Here is a 26,564-nt window from a genome sequence, read left to right as displayed (position 1 = left end):
GACTTAATCCCCAGAGATCCTTCAACCTTCATGAACCTCCATGCTTGAGTTCCCTGAACCTCCCTACGTGCCTGGGCCGACTCACTTATGTCATCAAGGTTTAAAACAGGTTCAGAACCACCACCCATTGCCAATGTCTGTCCTGTGAGCCCTCTTTGTTTGTCTCCCTCTCACGTTCCCCACAATCTCAATCTCGTTCCCCACAATCTCCCCACGTAACCCCGTAGTCGATCTCAAACACGGCCGCTCGGCATAACTGGTCCACAGTGATGTGTGAATGTAGGACAGAAGGGACAGTACAAGTACACAGCGAACAAGATAACAACACAATAGCACTGATAGGTTTATCAAGTTATTGTACTGCACTGTACATCCCTATTGTTCATTATAATGCGTCAATGTGACGAAGAATTTAAAATAAAAGCGGCAGTTGAGTGGTAATCAGAGCTTCTGTTCCAGATACCATTGCACAATGTGACCTTAATACGTGTTCATTCTATCTCAACTGTTGAACGGCAGCGATTGATGTTATCACCTCACAAACTTAGAAGAACTAGAACACGGTGAACTCACACACAGCAACGTACGCATATTACCCCATTCTGTTTGGAAAGGGTGTTGAGGCCTAGGCTAGTGTTCTTGTGACTGCTGCTAAGATATAAATAGTATGTTTATGAGCGCTGCGGGCCCTCTTTGTGTTGACATGTTTAATTGTTACAGTTATGCAGAAAGTACTAGTACAAAGTGTCCTTTTAACCTCTTCTGACATGGGGCTCAATAACTTCAGAAGTAAACATCACACATATTTCAATGATGGCTTCTATTGAAGCAGACACCTGTACCATGTTGAATAAAGAATTGAAATGTGTTTAAGTTTGAGTTTAACACCCATATTAACGCATTATGTACAACAACAAAAAGAGGGAAAAAACCCAAATGCATTTGTTTTTTTGTTGTTTGTTCATAGACACTGTTCAAAGATGCTCTGCAGGTCAATATTCCATTCCGGTGATTCACAAATAACGTCTACGTGTGCAAAAAAGAAGAACCGTGTCTGTCTGAGAATCAGTGCCCTCCAGTGACAATGACGTCAATGTGTGCTATGACCAATCACATTGACAGTGGTTGACATCATCTGCACTGTGGTAGGCCACGGTGTGGCACAGTGCAACAGATTGCTGTATCATATCATATAACTGTGTTGGGAGATGGTAAATATAAGTAGAAAAAAAAGTCTCCTGCACACTGTCTCTGCTTGTGTAAGGTCTCAGACCGAAACGTTGCACCTATTAAACCTGTAGCATCAAGAATACAAAAGGGTGGAAAACACCCTTTCTGTTGTCAGAGATGGTAAATACCAGTCAATGGCCCCCATAGCTGTACAGGTTCAAAAACACCCACTGCCATCTTCTGTTCTGTCCTGTCCTGTGAGCCTGAATCCCAATAAAAAATGTCCGAAAAATACTTCTGCTGCGCAGCCCAGGCCAACTGCAATGCAGTCGACCTTAAACACGGCCATTCAGTATAGCTGGTCCACAGTGGTGTGTGAATCAGGATAGGAAGGGACAGTACACAGCTAACAAGATGTGTCTGTACTTTCTGACAGTTTAGATTGTTTGGGTCGCACAATAGCACTCATTGGTTTATGAAGTCATTGCAGTGCACTGCACAGATGTCACTATTGTTCACTAGAAAGCATCAATGTGATGTTCTGTTTAAAAAGGGTTTTGTGGCCTAGATGAGTGTAGGCTAATTTCCTTGCGACTACTGCTTAGACATAAATAGAGGCTAATAGGCTTGATGTTTGTGTGTGCTGCTGCCCCACTTTATGTTTAAAATGTCCATGGAAAGGGGAAAACAGTTACACAAGCAATGAAATTCCATCTTAACCGCTAGTGACATGAATCCTGGGTATTTCTTCTGTAATAGAATCTCAACAACATCAATCATTATTCTTGGAAAGGGGAGTTTATTTGGAGACATACGTCTTATGATGAGTGATTCAATTTTCAAGGGGCAGTTATGCATACTAGAACACAGAGTCCTTTTAAGCAAACTATAGGTCATATAGGGAGTATGCGCACAGCAGTCCGTACTAGTCGAACAGCAGACGTACTATTAGATTTATTATGATTCTTCTTTGACCCACAGAACCTGAAAGCCATACATTGATAGCTCACAAGGTTTGACATATATAGGTCATTATAATATAATGGTGTTACTGTTCATTGTCATTATGTAACTGAATTATGTGGCGTTAAAATCTAATACAGGATATTCAATATACAACTAACGTAGATGCAATCGTCATGCAATCCATATGATTGTTCATAGGAAGTAATTTTATTTGAATCAGATTGTCCTAATTATGATGTTTAGTCTATATGAGAGTCATCTATCAGTATGGGACATTTTCATGTATCCGAATAATACACATGATACTCCTTAATGATGAATTAGGATTAGGACTCGGGCATCAAAAAGTGTGTTTCTACTGTAGCCTACAGGGAAGAACTGCCATGCTCACTGGTGGTGACGAGCATTGGATGAACATTCCAGAGCATCTTTATGTTGGTTGTAAAAAGTAGATAATTGGTTTTACTGAGTAGAAAGGTAGGCCCGTGTGGTATCTCGTAAGAAATGTGAAAAATAGGAAAACAATTGATTTCCAATAAATAGAGTATGACACTGGACATTAACAAGACATTAAACGGACAATACAACGATTAATTACGGATTTCATTATTCATCATCATTATTATTATTATTATTATTATTATTATTATTATTATTATTATTATTATTATTATTATTATTCAATTAAATGGATAGCTGGTATTCTGACATGTGATCCATATTCCGTTATCATTTCCTTTCGCTGAAAAAGTGGCCTTAACATTGATTGCTATGATGATTATCATAAACGATAAACTATGTAAGCAGTAACGCCACTAGCAAATTGTCCATCAGGTTATTAGAACAGTTTTACCACATACAGATGAAAAGCGCTCCGTGTCCAATTGTCACGAATATATCTCCATTGTTACACAAATATATAAATAAATGTGGTTGGCTATTTAAGATAGGACAGCAGAAGGGGGCGTTACGAGGTATGGCTAGACACCAGGCTCAGTTCACTTCATCACTCGCACGGCACTGGAGAGACGCACGTTTAAGCCGTTGGCTCTATGGATATTTCCTCTGAAGACGTTTCTACTTTCTTTCTCAAATGACCGATCTATCACTTTTGAAAACATACATCTCCTTTAAACTTCCTTTGTACTTGTAATGTTACAGTCCGATTGAGCGTTCTGTCTCTGTAGTGCTTCTTTCGCCGTTCCAGCGTGTCCGCGTATTGGCTTTGTTCCGTTTTGACAGCTCTGCTTAATCGCTCAAAATGGATAATTTAGAGAAGGAACATAGGTCGGACGAAGAATTAGAATCATACGAAGAGGAGGAGGTGGACCCCAGAATTCAGGTCGGTAGAAATAACGGTTCTGTTTCGTTGAATTAATAATACGGATTAACTGATCAATGAATTGACCCGCAGATATCCACTACGCAACCCACCGTATTGGACAGTTTTAAAATGCCAAGTCAGTATGACATGGGTATCTGTGTTATGGTTCATATTTGTTTATTTTATCAAAGTGTGTAGTCTGATGATGGTTACCTTGATGTGCATATTTTTTCTGAAGGAGCCATGCTGTTCAATGTGACCATATGAGTTGAGTCATGCCTTCAAACTTTATCATCATATTAGCAGTTAAGATTAAGATGTCTCAATCAATAGTTTTCTTTTCACTTAAGTCTGCAACTATGAACACTATTGATTTATTAACATGTTAAATGCTTGTGGATGGGCTATTTGCATGAACACAATCAACTAGGCTGTGCATTCAATATTATTATTGCTATTTGTATTAATCCAGTCCACGTCTTATCTAGTTGGCTCTGGGGTTCTGTGGAAAGCATCCACTGGTCATGTTGCATGGCTGGTCATTTGGTACAATGAGCTCATGAGTGATTACATCATTGTGTATTTAACTGTACAGTGTTGAACTAGGCCAACTGACACTCAAATGCACTGTAGCTTTGTTTCTATTTGAAAGGTTATTCCAATACTGTTTTTCATTATTTTGAGGCCTCAAGAAACTATATTTTGTTCTGAAAGTGCCAAGTATAATAGTTCAGCATCTTGGTCCATTGGGACTTGAAAATAACTATGAACTGTAACTGTAATTTGTGGTAAAAGCTATTTGAATAATGATAAACTATAATGATAATAATGATGAACTATATTTGTGTCCAAGTCCAACTCTCTCACCATTTGTTTGCTCAAACCACAGTTATGTGGCCTACCCTCCAAGAAATGTCCCTTCTAGGATTTCAGCCCAGTGTAACACATTCCAGATGTTGCCGACTTCCTTTCCAGATACTGTATTACATTCCTTTCTCTCCCTTATTCCCCCTTTCTCTTACTCAATCTTTTCATTCGCCCTCTGTGTTACAGGGAGAACTGGAAAAACTCAACCAGTCCACAGATGACATCAATAGATGTGAGACAGAACTGGAGGTAGGACTGTCAGAAACTATCTCTCTTGCACACACACACACACACACACGCATGCAGAGATGCATACAGTACACACACACGCACATCTGTGTCTCCCTCAGTGCTTGTTAACAACAGATAAGACTTCAAATACACTCTTGTCCCTCCCAGGTTTACTATATTAGATGGGTGACATTGATTGACATGGTAGAGAATGACACCAAAGCAACACGTTTGACAGATACTGTCATGAACATGAGATGTCAGTTTTGCGTTGGTGGCATGATAATAGATGCTAATATGTATATTTTCCAGGACTTTTACTGTGTGTGCAGTTGTGGGCCTTTATATACTTATTTACCATTAGGCATTGACCTTTGACTATCCAAGAGGATTCGTTCAGGTCAGCAAGGTAGTTGAAGTTTTATAATCCTAACGCTAAGCCTTTGGATGCTGTTAAATGGCAGTAAAAAAAGTAAAAAGTAGTGTCACACATTTTGTCTAAGGTCATTTAGCTTAAACTGTATGAAACAGTAGAAAGGTTAAAGTGTCATATTCTTTCAGGTGAACCATTGAGGTCAAGGGAGGGGATTCATTACTGACATTTTCTAACATCTACTCAATGCTTACTGCATTGGGCCACATAAGCCACTTCAATATTTCCATTGAACTTGAGGTTATCTGAGTAACCTGAGTGTTCTTTTTACAATACAAGGTCCTTTTGTTTGGATATAGCTACCCTCCTCAGTTTTGGAGGACACACACAGCCAATTTGGTTTATTGACAGGCCCGGTTTGACGTGGTCTCTCTATGCACAGATGTCTGACTGTCAGAATCGACAGTGGGTCGACCCTTCTGTCAACAAAATAAACCTCTCCCAAATATCAGACCAAGACGTTAGCAGTGGAAACATTTCATAACACGCATACAAACACAAAAACAAGATGTCTTCAATGGACGGTATCTTAGCGACCAAGAAGGCCAACGACCAATGCAAGGTTCGATATCAATCTTTTCAAATTAATTGGATTTTATGATAAACTCTAAATTGCCCCTGAATGAACTCATGTATTGATGCTCTGATCTCTTGAAAACACAAAGCTGTCCTAGATCCTGTACAGTGCTTTGTATTGGGGAAGTCCTGTAGGAATCAGGAGATTTGGCAGAGCCTCTTGTATTGATGGGGAGTGGAGGGGAGAAGGCCGCAGAGCCCAGTGGGCATATCATCCTACCTCAGACCATTATCTGTGGTGTTTTGTATTGATAATGTCATGTTATATTTGTAACTCGTTTGCTTTTTACGATTAGTGCCATGTCTATATGATTTTACTAGGCATTCCATACATAAGTATTAATTCAATACATAACAGTAAGAGCCATCTCTGATACTTTAACAGTACATCAGAGTAGGATCTGACTGAGGTTCATATAACTGTATGCAGGGTGATATACTGTACTTCCATAGAGGTGAGAGAGATCAATGAGTCTTTGATTGTATAGTGTGTGTGTGTGTGTGTGTGTGTGTGTGTGTGTGTGTGAAAGTGCTGGTGATGCGTTAGGATTCTTCTGAAGTGAGCTTGCAGCTGAAGCAAAGTGCGTCACAGTTAGAGCATTCGACCCTGAGGTGTAAAGGGATGGAGGGACCGCACTAGAGAGAGAGAGAAAGAGAGAGAATATAAGGAGACGGAGAATATGAGAGGTGGGAGGTAGAGGAGAAATGGGGATAGAGAGAGAGAGAGTGGCAAGAGTGGGATGGAGAGAGAGATTGTGGGGAAAAAAAGGGAGTGAGAGGGGGATGAAGCAGACTAGAGAGGGATTAGGGGATAGATTAGAGAGTGGGGGAGGAAATGTGATTGGAGGAGAGATGCAGAGAGGAAAAGGGGTGTGATGAGGATTCGATCAGGACTGACAAACGGAGAGATGACAAACTCATTAGTGGCGAATGGGAAGAAGTAAGTGCTATGAAAACTGTAGCAACAGCTGGTGGCCAGCTATTCTGCAATTGCTCCAGATTGTCCATTGATGTTTGATCATCAACCAGCTTGTTTCTCTATTTATAGATATGGTTTACCATCCCTCCATCCAGGCATGCACAATTTTCATACTCCGCAATTTCCTCTCGTTTCTTCAAGATTTAAGATGCTAAAATAATGCATGAAATTGTATGGTGCCTCCCTCGCAGCGGCCTCATGTTGTGGAGGAGGTTTAAAGTTCACGGAAGGGCTGTTTTTTCCTTTTTCTCGCTGGGAGAGCAGATATCTGGTAAGCACATCTGCTCTTTAGAATTCCAGGCTGACATCATACAGTAAACATACATGCTGGGCTAGCAGAACATCAAGTACAACAGGCTAGAAGGTCCACTAACACTGTGGCCTCAAAGCCATATAGAATTATTTTTCCATGAGCGCTAATGTTGAGGAATGTCTAATCAAACTGTAGTGCTGTTCCAGTGATTTTCTAAATCAATAATCAAGACGGTGACACAAACAAACAAAGTATGGACCTATATGGTCTTCGTCAGTGTTACACGGTTACATTATAGAGCCCTACAGACAATGTGGTCCCTATGCCGTGTGATCATTGTTGAGGCACTGTTGCACAGGCACTTAGGCCACAAGGAGGTCCAAATGGAACCTGGGAGGGGTAGGCCCATTGAGAGGATGGGTCGAGACATTACCATATTACTTACACCCATCCGGTCTCTACAGATTTGTGAACACAGAAGGAAGGCCAAGGGGAGGCATTTGTACTTGCATGTCATGGTTGTTACAGGATGAGCCATGTCATGGGAAATGACCCACTCTCACCTGTGGCCTTCCTCTCAGATGAACATTTAGTCAATCAGGATGTCGTTGTTTAGAACATGCTTGCAGATTGTAGAACACTCGGAAAGGTCTGGTTTGGTATTTCCCGACCAGGGCCATAATTGTCTGCAGTCTTTTTAAAATGTGACGACCTTTCAAAGGCTGACGACATGGTATCTCTCCTCAGGCCAAATTTTCCACACTGATATCTCCAGAATTGGATTTGCATTATTTTATTTTGGCCATGCTTATGTTTGTGTTTATTGGAACTATTTATCATGATGTCAGTATGTTGACGTCACACATCGCTCGTACGATTAAATGGTTTAATGTGAATGTTTTGGCCTGGGATGGATTAGGTTAGATAAAGGTGAATGTAGGCATGGTATTAACCTGATTATCTGCATCCTTTTCCAGGGGCTTTTCAACCATTTTAGACGGATGTATGAATCCTAACAGTAGATGTGATTGTGCACCTCACAAAAGGCCTGTTGATTCTGCCTGTTGACTGCCTTTGGCGAAGTGCTGCTTTTCAGAGGGCTTCGTTAATTGCTTATTTTCTTGTCTCTGAAGGCTGCTTCGATGTAACTGCCCCTGTTAACTCGATCAAAGACTAATGTAATTTTAGGACACTGAGCTTTTTCAAAGAGGCAGAAAATTGGCGCTGCACTACTTTTTTGGGGGGAAAGTGAAGTGTCTTAGTTTCCATTTGTTGATGGGAGGGAGAGTCACATCGTAGTTCTGCTTCAGGAACCATATTGATTGAATTACCATTTTAAGAGCGCATGAACAATTGGGTGAAATCCTGATGTGTGGTTTAACTCAGAACAGTCGACCTAAATGTTTTCATCTAGGGTAGCTATGGACTTTCTAACTATAGCAATGTGTTAGAATTAATCCCACACCAAACATCTGAAATCTGTCATAACTACTTGAACCTGTTTAACTCTCTCTCTCTCTCTCTCTTCAGGATGCTAGACAGAAGTTCCGCTCGGTGTTGATGGAGGCTACAGTGAAGCTGGACGAGCTGGTCAAGAAGATTGGCAAGGCAGTGGAGGACTCCAAGCCTTACTGGGAGGCCCGGAGAGTGGCCAGACAGGTGAGACACCACCACCGGTTGGATATGAAGGACAAATAATGGATGGACAAGGGTTGGGTTGGGCATTGGGCTGGGAGTCGTATTTGTCTTTGGAATCGTCTAAATGTATCTTTCTTTATCAGTCCTGCTTTATTTTATAGTCTGCTATTTGCATGCTATGGGAAATAATTTGGTACAAGGTGATTTTTTTTGGTAATAAATAACAGGAAATACGACATGAAACCGGACCAGAAACTAAAGCATTACCTCTGTATTCCGCTTTTCTTCGAACCTTCCAGACAGATAGAGGCCATGCAGGTTATTCTCCTCATTGTCCCCGGCCACAAACAATATTGCCTGACTGTTCTAACGACAACATCACTCAGTGTTGCTACAGCCCTGTTTAAACAGCGCGAGGGAAAGGCAATGGTTCTGTAAAGCTGTGATCTCAGTTCCCTATTCCACGGAGCCTGAGTTATTGTGAGAGCAGAGCCTCAGCCACCTGCTCATCTAGATAAGAGCTGCAGCTGTAAACACTCACAGAGGAACCTAGGGGACCAAACCAGGCGTGAAAAGGTTTCTCATAAAGGCCAGCGTTTCTTTTCTTCTGTTAATTTGTTCCCCCCGGTGCTCTTATGTTCTGCATACGAGACCTTCTCCTCAGTTGTAGATGGAATAAGGACCTTTATAAGGCTTTCGAATAACAATTTGATTTGTCCTGTAGATTTATCGGTATCTCCCTGTCCTGTGAGCTCCTACCATTTTGTGTCATACATTCACTGTATTATAGTGTGCTGAGGTAAACTATGTACTTGAATGTGTTGGCATGACTATGTGGTTTTCTGTTGTTTCGTGTCAAAGTTCTGTTGTCGTAAGAGAAAGTTCCTTAGTCTAAGTTTGAGGATGTATTGTATTATTTCAGTTCCTCTGTGCACCTTCCAGACTACCTACTGGCCCCATTGTTTCACTCAGGCATAGGTGGTGATACAAGATACAGTAGGAGGAGGAGATGGGGCCGGGGGGGGGGGGTACAGTACAATGGTTCAAACAGAGTTTGAGGACAGTACTCTTGGGATTGAGAATGAAACTTTAAAAACTCCACTCTTCCCCTTGCTCTTCTCCTGAGACTTGGTAGGTTGGCAGGTTGCTTAATTATGTAAGTTAGGAACTTGCTTGTCTGTCATACTATGCTGAGCTCTGCTTAAAAAGGTGAGTAGTCAGAATGACCTGACTGACTGTGTTGGGCTTGAATCATTGGCCCTCCTGAGAATTTAACATGAGCTCCTGGTTTGACTCTTGGGTACAAGACTTACATGCACAAAGAGAGACTGGATACAGGTTCATTTAGGACTCTGTAGTTAACTGGGGCCATATTGGAGCCGTGACAAAGAAAGTTTGGCTGCGTCTTTGGCCTTACCTTTTTAATCCTGATGGAGATTGTTTTGTTCCTTATTTACTTGAGGGCTGCACACAGACAATGGAACTAGACAGTCTAATTAATATACTGAAGTTATTTTTCAAAATGCAGTACCAACATTTCCCTCCCCTGTTCTCTTTGAAGGTGTAAAAACCAAGGGCATCTAATCATAACTAGGCGTCTGATTAGCGTGTAGGTATTTCAAATGGTTTATATGTTTTCTGCAGACTGCAGTGGAGTTTTAATGTCGTCTCTCATTCTCTGCAATACATTGCAACACCTCTTGATCTCTCTCTCTCTCTCTAACTCCTGTGCATGCACACCCCACTAGAACTAATAACTGGCAGGCTCTCTCTCAAACTGTTCCTACAGTAGAGTGGTTCTGCTTAGGTACAGGAGAGAAACGTCTAGATCTGTGCATTTTGTAGTTTGTCAACTTGTCAACACCAGTATGCAGGGGTCTCTCTCTCTCTCTCTCAATGTTAGGTTCAAGGTTATGTTCTGACTTGTACAGGGTACAAATAGGATTTTCTCAAATTGGTATTCAATTTGGAGCAATGGAACAAATGAGAGAATTTCAACCTAACCTTGATTTATTATGTTGTTGTGAAGACCCCATGTGGTCGGTCATTGTCCCCAGAAAACATTTCACATCATTGATGGTCTGATAAGGTTTGTTTTTGTTAAGTGCTTTGGCAGATGACAGTGAAATTGAATGGATATTGAATTTTGGCCAATGGAACGAATTAGATAAAAACAAAGATTTCCTGATTTCCATGTGTTGTTCTGTCTCCCAAATGGGCTGTCTCTCAAATGGGTGGCATACGCATTTGGGATCATCGGATAGTCTGATAATGTTTGTTTCAGTTAGTGCTTTTTCTGTTGATGGGATGACGTGAATGCCGTTTCATTATTGATTTAACTGTTATTTAATCAGGATCTGGTTTCTAGGGAGATGGAAATCTCAAGATGGAAACTTCAGTTTAGCAGGGACCATAGCCAGGACTTTGGCATGGAAGAGTGCAAGACCTTAAAGGCCCTCTGCTAGCCTTACAATCCCCCCCAACACACACACACACAACATTAATTACCACTACACACTCACACACACACTAACCATCATCGATTTTAGGTTTGGTCCATTACATTACAAAGCATTTCGAGGTGAGACAGATCGGTGCTCGAGTGCATTGAGGCGTTATATTGTGCTCTAACAATGCTGAGTTAATCAAGCTCACAGTCGCGACTGGAGGAGCCAGTCTCATAACAACAAGCCTGGATTAATTATGCATAGAAACACTTCTCTCTCTTCCTCTGTCTCCATGCATCTCTACTGTCACGTCCCCTTCAATGGAGGTGCTTGTACACAATGTTGAACTTGAGTCGCTGTTTACTTATTGACTCCCTTTTTTTTTCTCCCCTTTTTCTCTCTCTCTCTTTTATTCCCATTTCAATCTTCATTTCTCCGCATCTCAGTTCCCCTCTGCCTCCCACCTCTCCTATCCTTGGTCTCTGTCTCCTTATCTCTTTCTCTCTCTCTCTCTCTCTACATCATTTGCTGTAGGAGGCCAAAGACAATGTACACAGGGACGGGCAGCACTATGGAAAAATAGTTTTGACCTTGGGTGTGGAGATGTGGGAGATATGGGCCATAACTCACAGCTCAGCATTGTTGCATGACCAAGCATTGCAGGGTCAGTAACCTAAGCTGTTCAGTCTTACTGTATGTCTTGAGATAGCGGCAGTGCGTCAGGAGTTAATGGGTGACTACACTTGGAAGTAGGTCAGAGCGGCTGGGCCAGGAAAGTTTCTAGCGTTTACTAAAGGATCGTTCCGGTATACCCCTTCACTCTGACGGCTCACATTCTTAAGTGCTGAGTCCATAGACGTCTGCTGCAGTAACGGGGTCGGGAAGTGTAAAAGTTTCAGATGTGTTTTCATTTTCTTTTCTTTCTCTCTCTTTTTTTTTTTACATCATGAAATATGTATCGCGCTCCCTTCTCTCTTCTCTCACCTTGGTTATGAGGGCCGGGGGTTGAAGCTGAATATTCTAGTCAGGAATTTTCGAGGTGTCTCTGTGTGCGTCTGTGTGTGTGCACGCAAGGCAATCCCAAGGCTTTTCTGTCCAAAACTATATATTTGCATTATAATTGATTCTATCTTCTGCTTGTGACCCCCCCCCCCCCCCCCCCCCCCCCCCCTCTCTCTCCTGCACGGCTCGTTACCAACAGTGATTACCACACAGCTGGAGCGGTGCACAGCCGAGGTCGATTCTGTGCCCCTCGCTGCTGTCTACCCGCAGTGCGTCTGGAGGGGGGAGAGAGAAAGAGAGAGAGAGAGAGAGAGAGAAAAGGGAGGGGGCGATAGATGAGGGAGAGGGATGACGTCTAGGGGTTCTTCAGAGCGATGCAAACATGGACAACCGTGGTTATCTATCTGTCTGTGAGATTAGTTCTGAAGAGTCAGCCATGATGAGGCCCGCAGATTGAACAGATGTGAGGCTTAGTTCTGTTTCGATTGGGGGGAGGGCTAGAGCAAAGCCAATGACAGGTCCAATCCTTCAGTCCTTGAGAAGATGATCCAGTAGATTGGCGAGGATTTGATGCAGCTGGAACTGACTGTGGGAGCGAGGGAGAGGGAGAGAGGGAGAGAGCTTCAGTGGATGTATGCGATTGGTTTCTGGCTCAGATTCAAGGGCAGATGAGAACCAACAACATGGAGATTCGTGGGGGCTTTACACACCACAGGGCCGACCCAAACTATCCCTATTTCAGCAACTATGGTGGATGCCTAAGTAGGCCAGCTCAGCTCAGCTCAGCTCTGTAGTGTCAATTCCGGTGACCCATGTGGAGACCAAACTCCCAATTATCCAGCCTTTTCTCCGAAGCGTGTACTTGTGCCCTAAGCCCACACGGATTTGTTTTAAAGCATAGGACTGGTGTAAGCATGCATGGGCTCTGACACCCAATCCTTTGCTTATGTTTAATCCACGTGGGGGAGTTCACAAGTGCACGTTTCAGGAAAAAGGGTGGAGAAATGATACTCAGCAAGAGTGTCCATTATTGCTGCACCTACCCTGTCCCTTTTTAATGCAGAAAAGCTGCTACTCTGTGGATTGGGACTGTGTCATTGTGCAATCCTGCAAAGTAAAGACACCATCTGTGCTTTCCCTCTCTCTCTCTCTCCCTCTCTCCCCCCCCCGTGGAGTGAGGTTTTGGCAGGCAGAGCATACGTGGGGGCTAGGATAGAGGGATCGATGGAGGGATAGAATAAGCTAAAGAGGGGGAGCAGAGACAAGGCCGTCTCCCTGTTGAGGTGTGTGTGTGTGCGTACGTGTGTGTGTGCGTACGTACGTGTGTGTGTGTGTGTGTGTGTACGTACGTGTGTGTGTGTGTGTGTGTACGTACGTGTGTGTGTGCCTACGCAGCCAGTCTGTGGTGTCCTGCAGGTCAGCCCACAGTTGTACAACCACGCCATTAACCAAGCAGGAGAGGAGCTGCTGTAAGGGCACTTAGCTCTATAATGACTCAGTACAAATGTGTATGTGTGTGTGTATGTATGCATCTTTTGTTTTGGTTGACTGATTCAATAAGTGAGTGCGAGTATGTGTGTGTATGTGTGTGTGTGTGTGTGTGTGTGTGCGCATGTGTGTGCGTGTGCCTTCAACCATGCAATTAGAACCAGCATGTCGTGGCACAATGCTGCAGCAATGCCAGATTGAACAAAAGCTGCTTATGGTTCGATACTCCAAACCCCAACCTCCCCACTCCCAATTCTCCAACCCTATTTGGCCAGAAAACCGAGTTAGCGTAACATAGTTAAAGGGTCTGCATTGTGTAAGTGTGGTCACTGAATCACTCTAAAGTGACCATGGCATGAGAGCCAAGACACAGCTGTTTACAGCCAGGGGTGCTTCAGTGTATTAGGAGTGGGTTGGAACCGTCATGTCATGAGTAACCAACCACACTTTCAACTAAGAGGCTTCCCAGCAAGCAAAGAGCTAGCGGGCTGCTATCGGCAGTGGTAGCTGGTGTGCAAGCCGCCATTGGACCACCATTGGTAAACCGGCGGCACGGTGGCGATGGTGGCTTGCCTCTGCCCATCCGATGGCGATCGCATCCTCAAGCAGACGCAGTTGGACTTCACACTGCCGTTTCTTGTTTCATTGCACTACTCTGAAAGTAAATAAAGAGCGATAGTTTGTTGGCTGCTTAGAAACAAGGACATGTGATCGCCCCCCATAATAGGAGGGTTACTGGCTCAAGCGCCTGTCCAACTGTCTCAACTCAATCACGATACTAGAACTTTTCATATTGCAAATCCCTGTTACAACTTTGGCTTGACACGAGAGCTAAGTTAATGACTAATAGCTGTAATATATCAAATCAAACTTTCTTTATAGAGCACATTTCATAGACAGATGCAATACAACACGCTTTACAGGAAGAATGGGGCCTATCTAGGTTATCAGACCATCAAAAAAGATGAATTTGAGGCTGGGCAGTCATGGTGACTTCACCAGAATTCACTGCTGGGTCCTTGATGGAAATGTAGGGCAGTCACAATTTGTTTGTGTCTCACACAGAGAAACTGAGTCTCATTCGGGATGCAATTAGGGCCACGGCAAGCGAAGCGTGACTGTTCAAAGAAAAAAAGAATTAAAAGGGACTGGCATGTTTACGGTTTTAAATCATTGACCTCCAACTGAAAGGCCCTTTTGATCCAATCTCGCTCCCCTTTCTCAAAGATTAATTGCCCGGCTTAATTGAGGGTGTCGATTAAATCAGTTAATTCCCCTAGAAAAAAAATGGCTTGTGTGTCTTTGAAAGTTGATCCTTTTTCCCGGGCTAATGATACGCTGAGAAAGCAGCGAGCTGGAAAATGTTCTTTTTAAAGTTGTGTGGCATGTCTTGTTTTCGCAAACGTTGTCACACTTCCGCTGTGAGGATTAGAGGAGGAGGCTTTGTATGTCAAAGCCTCTTTCTTGCTTGCTTGCTTGCTTCCACAGAGGAAAGAGGGAATATGTGGCAAAGAAGCACTTATCTGAATATGTGCCAGTTAACTCAATGAATTCTCTATTGGTTCTCCACAGAGGAGTGCAAGCAGTGAATAATTTAAAGGCCATGTTGAGTGAGATAAGATTTTCTTATGCTCAAAGAGAAATCATCGACTTATTATAAAGTTCTACTTTACATGCACTTCAAAGTGCGCGGGGGGGAGCTTGTTTGCTTTAAATTTACATGGCACAGGCTTTTGGCCTACTGATTGAAATGAGTGTGTGTGTGTGTGTGTGTGTGTGTGTGCGCGCGCATTAAAGACATACAGATAGTACTGTACAACATTGATGTGTTTTGTTCTATGCTTCAATACAGCGCTGTACATGCCTATGTACTCTGAGTCTAGACATGATTCTAAAGTTGGAGTTTCCCTCTGTCTGTAGTCTTTTTAGACAGGCCTGTAGTGAATGTAGTCCTTTCTCTTGTCATGATTCCTACTGTATTAGATGTTCATACTGTACATAATCTTCTAGTCGTAGCGAGCTAAAGACATTAAGTACTGGGTTACTGGGGAGAAAGATTATGCAGATTTTTCAAAGCACATCACTGCTTATGCTTACAGACGGGAATGGGGCTGGAGGGAGAGAGATGGAGATGGAGAGAGGGAGAGGGCTTTTGGTGCAAGGGCACGTGTACAGTAGGTTGCAGTCTCGTGGCCTACCGTACCTGACGACAACCCACTTTTTGAAAGAGAGAGGGAAAAGCTACTATCTCTTTCCTATACACATCAAACACATAAACATGGCTGGAAGATCTCTATAACATGTGGTTGGGCTCAAACCTCTCATATGTGCACACCAAACCTATCCAGTTCTTGTGAAGGTCTGTGAATGGGACATGGGGTTTGAACGAGTCATGTGATGATGTCAAGGCAGAGGTTGTTTTGTTCAAGCTGAGTTGGCATTTGGAAGGCGATGGATAATCAAGTTACAGGAGAAGACACAAGGGTGGTGTCTGAGAGATGGGATATCTGGGATGGCAGATTTTGTCTAGTAAAGACAAAAGGGGAGGCTGCATAGCTCATGAGAGGGAAAGGAAATACTTTCAATTGAATTATTGTGTGTGTGTGTGTGTGTGTGTGTGTGTGATGCATGTTGTTGTGAGTGAGACAGAAAGCTTTAAGGGACTCAATGTGTTTCTCTGTCTCCAAAATTTAAAACCCCCTTCACATCAGATTTGTTTCTTCTTTTTTTTTTCTTCTTTTTTTTACTTTCTTCAACTGTGACTAATTCATAAGACGCTCCAAGCCTAGATGACGTGAGCATGGCTACCTTTTTTAGGTTTTTCTCTTCTTCCCAAAGTATACACTGTTAAAAGGAAACTCCCTAAACTTTGTCTGAAAACTCTCAGATAAGTGGAAGCGAGTTGGGATTTTGTTTTTAGCAGCTCAGTGAATTTTTATCCTCCTTGCCTCAAGACATTTGAGAAATATCAGCCTCCCTACAGTATACTGTACATTAACACACACACATACACCGTTAAATCACACTCCCTGCCAAAGCTATCGTGGGTTTGAGCAAAGCCTTGAGTTTGCTCTTTACTGGCACCCACAGAGCAAAGAGGAGCTTTAGCGCATTAGCGTTAGCTACGGAGGTTTTCTGTCACTTGCTCTGACTGACAGATTAGTGAGGAAAGTGGAGAAACAGGAAAGGATTAACTTTTTGCAGCATTTAGCATCTTACACACAGCTACAGAAGGTACCAAGCTTGAGCTTAGTAAGAACTTCCTGAGGACCGAGGAAATAACTATTTTGGAGTTGATCTACTTCGACATGACCCAGTTGGGCTAAAATATGCACCGTCAAGCTAGCAGCAATACCGTGCTGTATGTTCTTTGTCAGTTGTTATGGTTTTACCTCAGAACAGTACATTCAGAGTGGATAGGGAGTGATGTGTTCAGACAAAGCTGTCTGTCACTGATATCTTTGGATAATGTGTACGGATACAGGATGTGAAGAAGCCTGCAGGAAAACAACACTGGAGAGAGCCTTGTCAGCTGTCATGCACACACGCACTCTAGCTAATGCACACATTAAAGAGGGAGGTATTTGACAAGAACCCTTGATAAGCTGTGAGTCTTGTTTTTCAGTAGACCTAAGCAGTCCCTCATAGTGAATCAGTGTCGGATGCGACATTGCAGCCACACGCAGTGCTTATGTAAGCATATGTAACGCCCTTGCAATGCATTTTCACATTAAATTGGTCCTCTGATGTTTGAAACATGTTATGCAAGACTGTTTGGCGTCTGTCCATCGTGGAACAAAAGGACCTTTGGTGAATAGCAACAGAGTTGCTATTTTTCACTCGAACATGAATCTGAAAAGATTAAGCTGAGGTGCGTGCGTGTGTGCGTGCGTGCGTGCGTCCACATGAGTGTGTTGTTGTCTTCTGTGGTTCTCAAAACAACAGTGTTTTGAGGAAAAATAGCTCCCAATGTAGTTAGTAGCTGTGGTAACTGCAGATACTATAGTCGTGCCTTGACAGAAGAGCCTTAATCTTTTCTCCTATGAAAGAGCTGTGCCCGCAGGTATGACCTAGGATTTGGCCCAGTGCGTCGGCCAGCTGGCAGTGTAGACAGGGGGTCGACACCGACAGCCAGACATGGCCCAGTTAATATTTCATGGTGACAGAAAGCTTGGCCAGCAGCTGAGTGTTGCAGATTCTCGCGGTGCGTGTCTGGCAGGGTCATTCCCTCCCTAGCTCAGGCTCAGCTGGAGACCCAGTCTGGGCCTAGTGTTGTCTGATCTCAGTGCACATTTGACAGGGTCTCTCTCTACCCGTTCCCCAGGCTCAGCTAGAGGCCCAGCGGGCCACCCAGGACTTCCAGAGGGCCACGGAGGTGCTGCGTGCAGCCAAGGAGACCATCGCGCTGGCAGAGCAGAGGCTGCTGGAGGAGGACAACAGGCAGTTTGATTCAGCTTGGCAGGAGATGCTCAACCACGCCACCCAGAGAGTGAGTACAGTACTATTCCAGCATGGGTAGATGAGGCAAGGTTGGCATTAGTGCAGCAATGTGTCTGTCGAGACCTAGATTTAAATGTTTTGATTATTCATCTTGCGTTTTGAAAACTATTCATGGGAAGAACATATTGTCACATCTTATAAGCCTGCTGACCGTATAACTACATGCTTTTATATCCATTAAGGCAGAGTACACATTTCAAAAAGGCAACTTATCATTTGATCTTGAAAAGAAGAACATAAGTGTTTAGAATGGAACAGAAATAGTACACCCGCCAATCAACCACAACGAGACACGAGCGTTATTCATGCATCAGCTGCAGGACTTAAGCCTGATTGGTCGTTGCAGGTGATGGAGGCGGAGCAGACGAAGACGAGGAGCGAGCTGGTGCATAAGGAGACGGCAGCCAAATACACGGCAGCCATAGGCCGCATGAAACAGTTGGAGAAGAAACTCAAACGCACCATCAACAAGTCCAAGTGAGTACCGTAGTATGACCGCAAGCTTGACCGCAACCTGACCACACCGCAGCACCTAACTGACCTATAGTAGTGTGTGGGTACGGTCAAAGGACTTTAATAAGTCTAAGTGTCTATACAATTATGGCTTAACATGACTGCAACCACAGCTCACTAAAGGAATATGACAGCAAGTAATTGGGAGTTAAGCTTATTTTATGGTTTCAAATACAGTTTCTTAACCCACCCTGCAGGGGGGGAAAACAAAACAAAACACTACCCAAAAAAACATAGAATTCCCTCCTACTTCTTAATGTTGATTTATAATCCTTTGTTACTTTTATGTAAAGAAAGGGATCTGTGACTATCTTTGGAGAATCAACACTTCACATTAGACTGTTTCATATTGATATGAAAGTCCTCAACAAGAGGAAATAAAGAAAATAACGGGTCCCTCCGTAAACTGGAGGCCTGTGCTTGGTTGGGGGTTTTTCGACTGTACAGGCTACGGATCTGAAATAACTCGCTCGTTGAAACCAGCATAGTTGAAACCCGTCCAGTCCTCCGTGGCTGTAAAGAAGAGGAGATGAACAGAGACGCCATTTGAGAGTATTGGGATGTAGCTTGTGTGCTAGCTAGACTTGCTCTGCGTTGCCTCAGCCCTTGCCTAATCCTTTATCCACAGTTAGCTCATCCAAAGCGCGTGTCGCCTACCCTACCCCTGCTCAGCCTGTTGCCGTGGTGATATGTACAGTTTCATTTTTTTCTAATTTTTTTCCGTTGGCTCTAATCTTTTTCTCTCTTCTTTCTTTCTTTTTTTTTTTTTTTTTTTGACCTCTCTTTTACAGACCTTACTTTGAATTGAAGGCGAAGTATTACCTACAACTCGAGGTACGTGTGCACTAACATGGAGGTTGTAACTTTTATGGACCTTTTAAAGGTCTTTCAGGTTTAAGGGCTCTATTTACTCTCTGTTTACTGAGTTTCGCTGTTCCATTTTTACTGAAGTGACCTTGGTCAACGACCTTTGGTCATGCGCGTGTCCTTCATGTCTAACTGATGAATATAGTGTGTGTTTTGCTGTGTATGCCTTACATGTAGCTAGTGAAGTGTGTGTGTGCGTGCGCGCGTGTGCGTGTGACTCCTTTGTCAGTGAGCATCGTGTGTGTGTCTGTGTCTCTCTCTCTCTCTATCCTTTCCTGCATGTTCAGCAAATGATAACAACTCTGTCTTTATAATGTCTCCCTCTGTAGCATCTGAAGAGGAATGTGGATGAGCTGCAGGCCAGACTGAGCCGGGCTAAAGGGGAGTACAAGACTGCGCTCAGGAACCTGGAGTTGATCTCAGACGAGATCCATCAACGCCGGCGCAACTCCGCCATGGGCCCCCGGGGGCGGGGTGTGGGCGCCGAGGGCGACAACGTCGCCGGTGATGATATCACCAGCTTCAAGATGGAGTCGGACGGCATCTCAAGTGAGTGTAGCCACTTCTCCGGATTCTACTGTATGCCAACTTTGGTAGTACGGAGATATGGACCCCAGGAAGAGTAACTGTTGTCATCCATTGTAACAGCTTATGGAGATAAACAAATGTAGTCTAATACAAAATGTGCATAAATATTTAAATACACATTTTATAAACTCATGGAAAAAGGTTCTGGACGGCAACTGGACCCCACAACAACACAGTATATACAGAAACACATGACAAGGCATAATTGCAAGTAGTACCACCAGCAACCTGATTGAGCAAACATTCACCTAATTGTGTAGCCCCTCCCCTTTTGGCCAGGTGGTGCTACTCCATTATGTTTGCCTTGTCATGTGATCACCGTGTTGATCTATATATATCGTGTTGTTGTGTTGTGACATCATGCTTTGATGAAGAAGCTTGCTCCGAAACGTGTCAGCAAATTAAGCATCTTTGATCAAGTTTCTGTCCAGAATCTCATTTCTTGATATATACTTCATATTTCATGGACTGAGCACCCCTCAGTTAGTGGTCCAACTAACATTTTTAAAAACTTTATATCTTGAGCGCCAGCACTTTTAAGTCATAATAATACATTTTTAAAAAGTTTTTATAAAAGAAACATTTGGTATTGCCTGTGATGAAAACAAGTTTTTCATCAAAATTGTATTTGATATTATGCTTTCTTTTAAGACATAATGAGCTACTCAGATCTATAAAAAATAGGCCTTTGATTTCTCTCTTTAAAAAAAAAAAAAAAAACGAATCACAGGAGACATAATTACCTATTTATCAGCTTTATTCAAATTGTATGCGTCATTTCTTTCATGGGGGAAATAACATTGTGGATTGATGTACTGTAGGGTGGAAGGCAGCATCATAAATCTCAGCCTGCTGCTCCCTCCCGGGGCACATTCGCAAACAGAATGCAACGAAACAACGGAATATCACACATCTAACACCCGAGGAGACGTGGGAGCTCTGGTCTGGTGCAGGAATAGCTGATTTGTCAGGTCTTTGATGCCAGTCAGTGGTTTGCTCTTGTGGTGATGCATCTGTGAAGAGTGGAGAGATTCTCTGCAGTCCAGGGATGGACATCTCACCAGTCACCCTGCCAGTGTCCTCAGTGGGAAGCAGAGCATTGGGGAAATCAAGGAACACACATCGGGCATGAATGCAAAATGGGTATCAGACTCAGAGGTCTACTCGTCTTCTCTCCGAGGTCCAGGGTAGGAGTCATTGGAGGTTCAGGATAGGAGTCATTGGAGGTTCAGGATAGGAGTCATTGGAGGTTCAGGGTAGGAGTCATTGGAGGTTCAGGGTAGGAGTCATTGGAGGTCCAGGGTAGGAGTCATTGGAGGTTCAGGGTAGGAGTCATTGGAGGTCCAGGGTAGGAGTCATTGGAGGTCCAGGGTAGGAGTCATTGGAGGTCCAGAGTAGGAGTCATTGGAGATCGAGCAGTGGCAGGAGTGTGTGTGTGTGTGTGTGTGTGTGTGTGTGTGTGTGTGTGTGTGTGTGTGTGTGTTGAGCAGGGTCGGCGAATTCCTTTCCAATTCCATAAAGGGCATTCATTGTCAATGATTTTTCAATAAATTGAACAAATCTGGTTATACCGTATGTTCCAATTGGTCAACCACTCAACTATGTGGGTTCTTTACATTCTACTATGAATTGAAAATCAAAAGTTATTGAATTGGGGTTTCAAAACACTTCCTGAATTGATGGATTTGAAAAGGAATTTGCCCCAATCCTGGTGCACCATTCTTGCTGCCATGCACTCTTAGGGCATTAGTTCATCCAGACTGCTTTAGATTCCAAAAGCTTTACAGTGGCCCAATGACATTAGGACTAATGGCACTAGTAGTTTGTCACATACATAGACACTCATTCAATGAAATCACTTGAATAAAGAAGGTTGTCTGTGTGCTCTACATAGCTATTCATTATAGGGGAATTCATGGGAGAAAGTTGTTGATGGTATGACCATCAGAGCTACTTTGATAACTGGTATGCTAGTTTTTGTAAGTGCCAGTACACACACTCACACACACACACACACACACACACACACACACATACATACTGGGGAGGCTGGTGGAGGTAGAAATCGGAGGACTGTTTATACCTATTGCTCTTGTCTGTTTTTCAACAGATTTGTTCTTGAAACCCTTCGTAGGAATCCCTGTCATTGTTGACGTAGTGGAGGATTGATGTCTTTGAGGAAACCTAAACACTTTTGAGCCTATAAGATTTAATTGGTCTCCTCTGTGAATATGGATGGCCTACAGCACAGGAACATTTCCCCAGCGTATTCCCATACTCAAGTATGTGTGCTTGAAATGGTTGTGACCATGTTCAAACAAAGTAAAACACTCCCCCCCTTGATGCCAAGGTTAAATAAAAGATTAAATTCTGAAGGGGGTATTTGAAAGAAGCCTGTTAATGCGATTTGGCCATTTGACACACATTTCCTGCTTTTGAAGGAAGGCTGCAGTGTCTATCGTTCTTCTAAGTGAGGGAGCTGGTTTACAGTCTATCCTTTGTTCATGCTTTGTGCTGTGTTTTTAAACCTAATTTCAATATCATGGACTCTTAGTTCAGCTCCTTGCATCCAGAGCTGAATGTCTATGCGTTTAAGAACGGTCACAATTCCCCAACTCTCAACTTTATCCCAAAACAAGTGGCTGCCTAGCGACAGGCTATTGCTGGAAAAACAAACCACGGATTGCACCTTTTTCAATCAGTCAAGGCTGGGTTTGAGTATGAGACACAGTGTAACGAGGATTGAGGCTGAACTATGGGCAGAGCAGTCGTGTCACCGATCCACATCCCGGTGCCCTCGGCTGTGGGTTTATTATGGGCTAGCGTTGCCACGGCAACTGCAGTGCCCTGCCGTCGGCTGACCCACTCTGATGCCATTGGTTAGGACGTGACTGAGGTTATTGCTGTTGTAAATTGAAGGAATGTGCTACATTGGGCTTTTAGGAGATACTGTAAAGTGCGTGCTTGTGTGCCTGCGCCCACAACAATGCAAGGAATGGCAGTGAAGTGAAACGTCAGCCAATTGCTCATGGGTCAAGGTCATTAACATACCAAAGTTGATTTACTACATTTTTATTCTCAGCCGCATGTGAATCTTTTTCCCACTCTCTAGATTTGTGATACTGCTTATGCATTGAAGCTCATTACACTCCTCAGTGGTACAGTGAAGTCAATCTCTCTCTCTCTCTCTCTCTCTGCAGTGACATCCATGTCCTTTGAGGACGAGACCTGCAGCAGCAGCGCCATGTCGGAGGAGGACTCAGAGACCCACTCCACCTGCAGCCTCAGCTCCTCCCCCAACAGCCCCCAGGACCTCCCCTCGCCCTGCCCCTTTGCCAGCTCAGGCTCCTCCCCCTCCCCCTCACCCAGCCCCTCCCCCTCTTCCTCTTCCTCCTCCTCCTCCTCCCCAGCTCCCTGCTCACGGCCCTGTAGTCTGGACCTGCCGAGCCCCGTCTCGCTGTCCGACTTCGGCCTCATCTCGCCCGTCTTGGGCCCGCGCAGCGAGTGCAGTGGAGCTTCGTCGCCCGAGTGTGACCTGGAGAGAGGTGTGTGTGTGTGTGTGTGTTGAAGGATATTGAGGGTGTTAAAGTTGGTTGTATAGGGACAACGAAAAGAGAAGTAGGAGAGGTGTGTGTGTGTCTGTGCGTGCATGCGTGTGCGCACATGTGTGCAGATTCTGTGTGTGTGCTCAGTAAGCAAAGGAAGTGAAAGGTAAGAGAGATCGATGGTGTGTGCGTGTCTATTCTCAGTAAGACATATTATCCTCTGCTACCTGTCTGACTTGCACCTGTGCCATGGAACAGGCCTATTAGTCAAACTGACAGCTAGCCTAGTGCTTGGAGGGCAGGGATACAGACACAGGCTAGCAGTGCCACGGGGGATATATCCCAATCTCCACTTGGTACCTTGGAGTCTGTGGAAAGTTCTAGAACAGGTCACTGCAGTCCAGTCATCCACAATAAAAAAAGAAAAAACTTTTAGTGGTAGTGTGAGCGGTGTGTGTGTCTGGTTGTTTGTAGTTGGCAACATAGTTTGGATGTGCAAGTATGTGCGGGTTGACTGTGTGTGTGTGCGTGCTATTTGTGTCTTAATGGCTGTGTTAGTGTTTGCTTTGTGTTTTTTTTCTTCTACTTGTTTTATAGACACTCACAATTCAGTTGTGTATAGATTCCCACCGTGTGTATCATCACACTCATGAATGCTGTATGTCTCTGTGTGTTTCAGGTGACAGAGCAGAGGGGGCAGAGGGTGACCTGGACAACGCCCGAAACAACAACAACAACAGCAGCAGCAGCGCCACAAACACCACTTCTAACTCCAACGGCAAGAAGACCACGGGCCTGGAGGGGCGATTCAGCTTCCTGTCTCTCCGGCGATCACGCACCGACAGCACCAAGAACGCTGAGCGCGACCGCCAAACCCGCTCCCAGACCCCCAACCGCACCCTGACCACGGTTCTGGTCAACGGGGTGTAAGGAAGAAGGTGTGTGTGGGGGGGGGGGTGAGAGTGATTTCTCCCCCTTACCCGATTCCTGATCCAAACAACAACCGTACACCATTGAACTACTGTGTGGGCTACCGTGTGGAGACTAGCTTCTACTGCCACACTCCATTCATTCCCATGAACTAAGACTGACTCCGTATGAGAGACTATGAACTAAATGGTCAGTGTAGATACAGTTCCTATGGATCACGAGGAAGGAGCGAGGACCCAATCGGCGAAAGATGACGTCATGTCACTAGTGCTTCCTGTAATAAAGGACTTTCGCTTATGATGCTTCACCTTTGAGCTTTCACCCCTGGCTTGGAGTACCTGGTCAACACGGCTGCATAGAATTCCCTCCATGCACAGACAGAACATTCACGTGGTTATAATGATGAATGGTAATGTCTTGAGGGTGGGGGTGTAAGGGTATATATAAGGGGAAATTACTTGTTTTTTTTACTGTGATATTCTCCCTAAGGGGAAGCTGGACTTACAGTCTAGAGTAGCCTCTCCTCTTGTTCTTAGATGTGAGAAAACACTTGTAGCCTAGATGAGTACTAATATGAGGTTATTCATAAAACTTGGTGCCTTGGTTTGAACCTACTTTAAAAACACAAAACAAAAAGATCTCAAAAAGCATGACTTCACTGATTAGATTTTTAAAAGAAAAAAAAAAGAAATGGTTTTCTTCTTCTAAAAAAAACAACATTTTCTGGTACTGCAGAGGTCAAGTGTTTTGAATAACCTTCGTAGCCTGTGATTTTGCTCTGCTATATATATTCTCCTACAGATACTTGATTTGTGAATAGTATGTCCTCTCTGTATTGCTATACAGCATATAGACTCTACGGCATTCTGGTCTCCACACCAAGGACCTTCAGTATTACTGCTTCGGGTTACCACTGAGACCAAAAACTCACCACCCCTGGCTTGCATCTCCATGGACAGCCCGAGCATGTGTCCACACGGGGTCCTTGCATCAGCAAAGACCAAGAACTCATCTAATGTATTCTATTTCACAGCTAATGTCTGTGCTCAGTGATGTAACTGTGAGTGAATGTTGCTTTCTCATGAAACTGGACTTGATTGAACTTACTATATGTGGAATAACAGGGAGTTGTGATGCCCCCCCACCCCCACTCCATCCATCTCCCTGTAATGGTGTCCCTCAAGGCGCCACGCTGACACCACTCCCTTTCCCTGTCTCAAACCACCTCCACCCACGGTTGATCATACTAAAGGTCTAAGCAGACAAAGCAATAGTGAAAGGACAGAACAAACATATCTACCCATTGACACTTTCTTCTAGGGAATTCTATGGAATGTAATGGACTGGAAATGCCCACCCTTTCTGTTCCGGAAAGCCTCTAATCCGAAAAGAGGGTTTTGTTTTGGAACCAGAGGTTGACTGGATGACTGATGAATGATAAGACAGTGTGTAGAAACCGACAGAATGACAAGGAGTAACTGTTGAGATGGCTTCCGGTGCGCTTAGTATCACTTACCGTATCAGTCGTAGAGCCACGTTGGTCAAGCTTGGCCTGCAGTAGACTGTATGGGGTTTCAGTGGCCTCAGCTTTATACCATTAGTCTTAAAATGGCTTCCTCTCCTAGTCTGCTATACTTTGTGGCCTCTGATGTGAATGGACGTGACAAGCTATTATAGGGGTAGAAAATAACGAAAGGAAGCTATTGAAGAGTACTGGTATGCAGCGTTTTTTGTTCCTGTGATCTCTCCAATGTGTGTGTGGCTGTATGTGTACAAATGTAACGTTGTATTAGTGTTTATCTCTGTGTCACCAGTTGGTGTGGAATAACGATCTAACTATGAACAGTCCCTCTATCATAGCTGTATTTTTTCCAGTGGGTCTTGTTATGGTAGAGTATCTCTTTCCATTGTCTTTCCACAGCTTATGTGCCTGTTTTCGGATATTAAGAATAAAATAAACAGATGTTCACTGCATGATGCTCATTTTGTATGGTTCTAACTGCAACGTTTTTAAATGGTGCGTGTTATTGCAACAATATGACGCTGTCGCTACGGACAAGGCAAAGCCAAGTGATTTCTATCCTTTTCATGATAAGCATTATTGAATCCCTATAGCTTGCAAATTGCTAATCACAACTGATTTAGGTAATCCAAGGGAGGCAGGAGATGGTGGGGAGAACAACGAGTGCTGACCATCACCTGTCTGAAACGTTATTATCCAAAACGTGAAGTGAATGAATAGACAAC

The 26,564-nt window shown here is 43.8% G+C and overlaps 1 protein-coding gene across 1 annotated transcript; it reads left to right on the top strand.

The window, feature by feature from the left end:
• The first annotated feature begins 3,163 nt into the window (after window positions 1-3,163).
• sh3bp5b (SH3-domain binding protein 5b (BTK-associated)) lies at window positions 3,164-26,289 on the top strand. The gene is made up of 9 exons (XM_083679375.1): window positions 3,164-3,478; window positions 4,514-4,576; window positions 8,330-8,458; window positions 17,699-17,863; window positions 18,221-18,351; window positions 19,179-19,221; window positions 19,584-19,803; window positions 23,043-23,387; window positions 24,067-26,289. The coding sequence occupies exons 1-9, from the start codon at window positions 3,398-3,400 to the stop codon at window positions 24,315-24,317; spliced, it is 1,428 nt and encodes a 475-aa protein (XP_083535501.1). The 5' UTR covers window positions 3,164-3,397; the 3' UTR covers window positions 24,318-26,289.
• Window positions 26,290-26,564: the final 275 nt, after the last annotated feature.

Source organism: Argentina silus, assembly GCF_951799395.1.
Source record: "Argentina silus genome assembly, chromosome: 10".
Classification (NCBI taxonomy): domain Eukaryota; kingdom Metazoa; phylum Chordata; class Actinopteri; order Argentiniformes; family Argentinidae; genus Argentina; species Argentina silus.
Note: the sequence above shows the minus strand (reverse complement) of the source record. Positions and strands in the feature narration are given on the sequence as shown.

Bases quoted from the DNA above. Each gene is read 5' to 3' on its own strand.
- sh3bp5b (XM_083679375.1), top strand. From the start codon at position 3,398: ATGGATAATTTAGAGAAGGAACATAGGTCGGACGAAGAATTAGAATCA. The intron at 8,459-17,698 runs GTGAGACACCAC...CCCGTTCCCCAG, and splicing joins CCCGGAGAGTGGCCAGACAG to GCTCAGCTAGAGGCCCAGCG. The intron at 19,222-19,583 runs GTACGTGTGCAC...CTCCCTCTGTAG, and splicing joins AGTATTACCTACAACTCGAG to CATCTGAAGAGGAATGTGGA.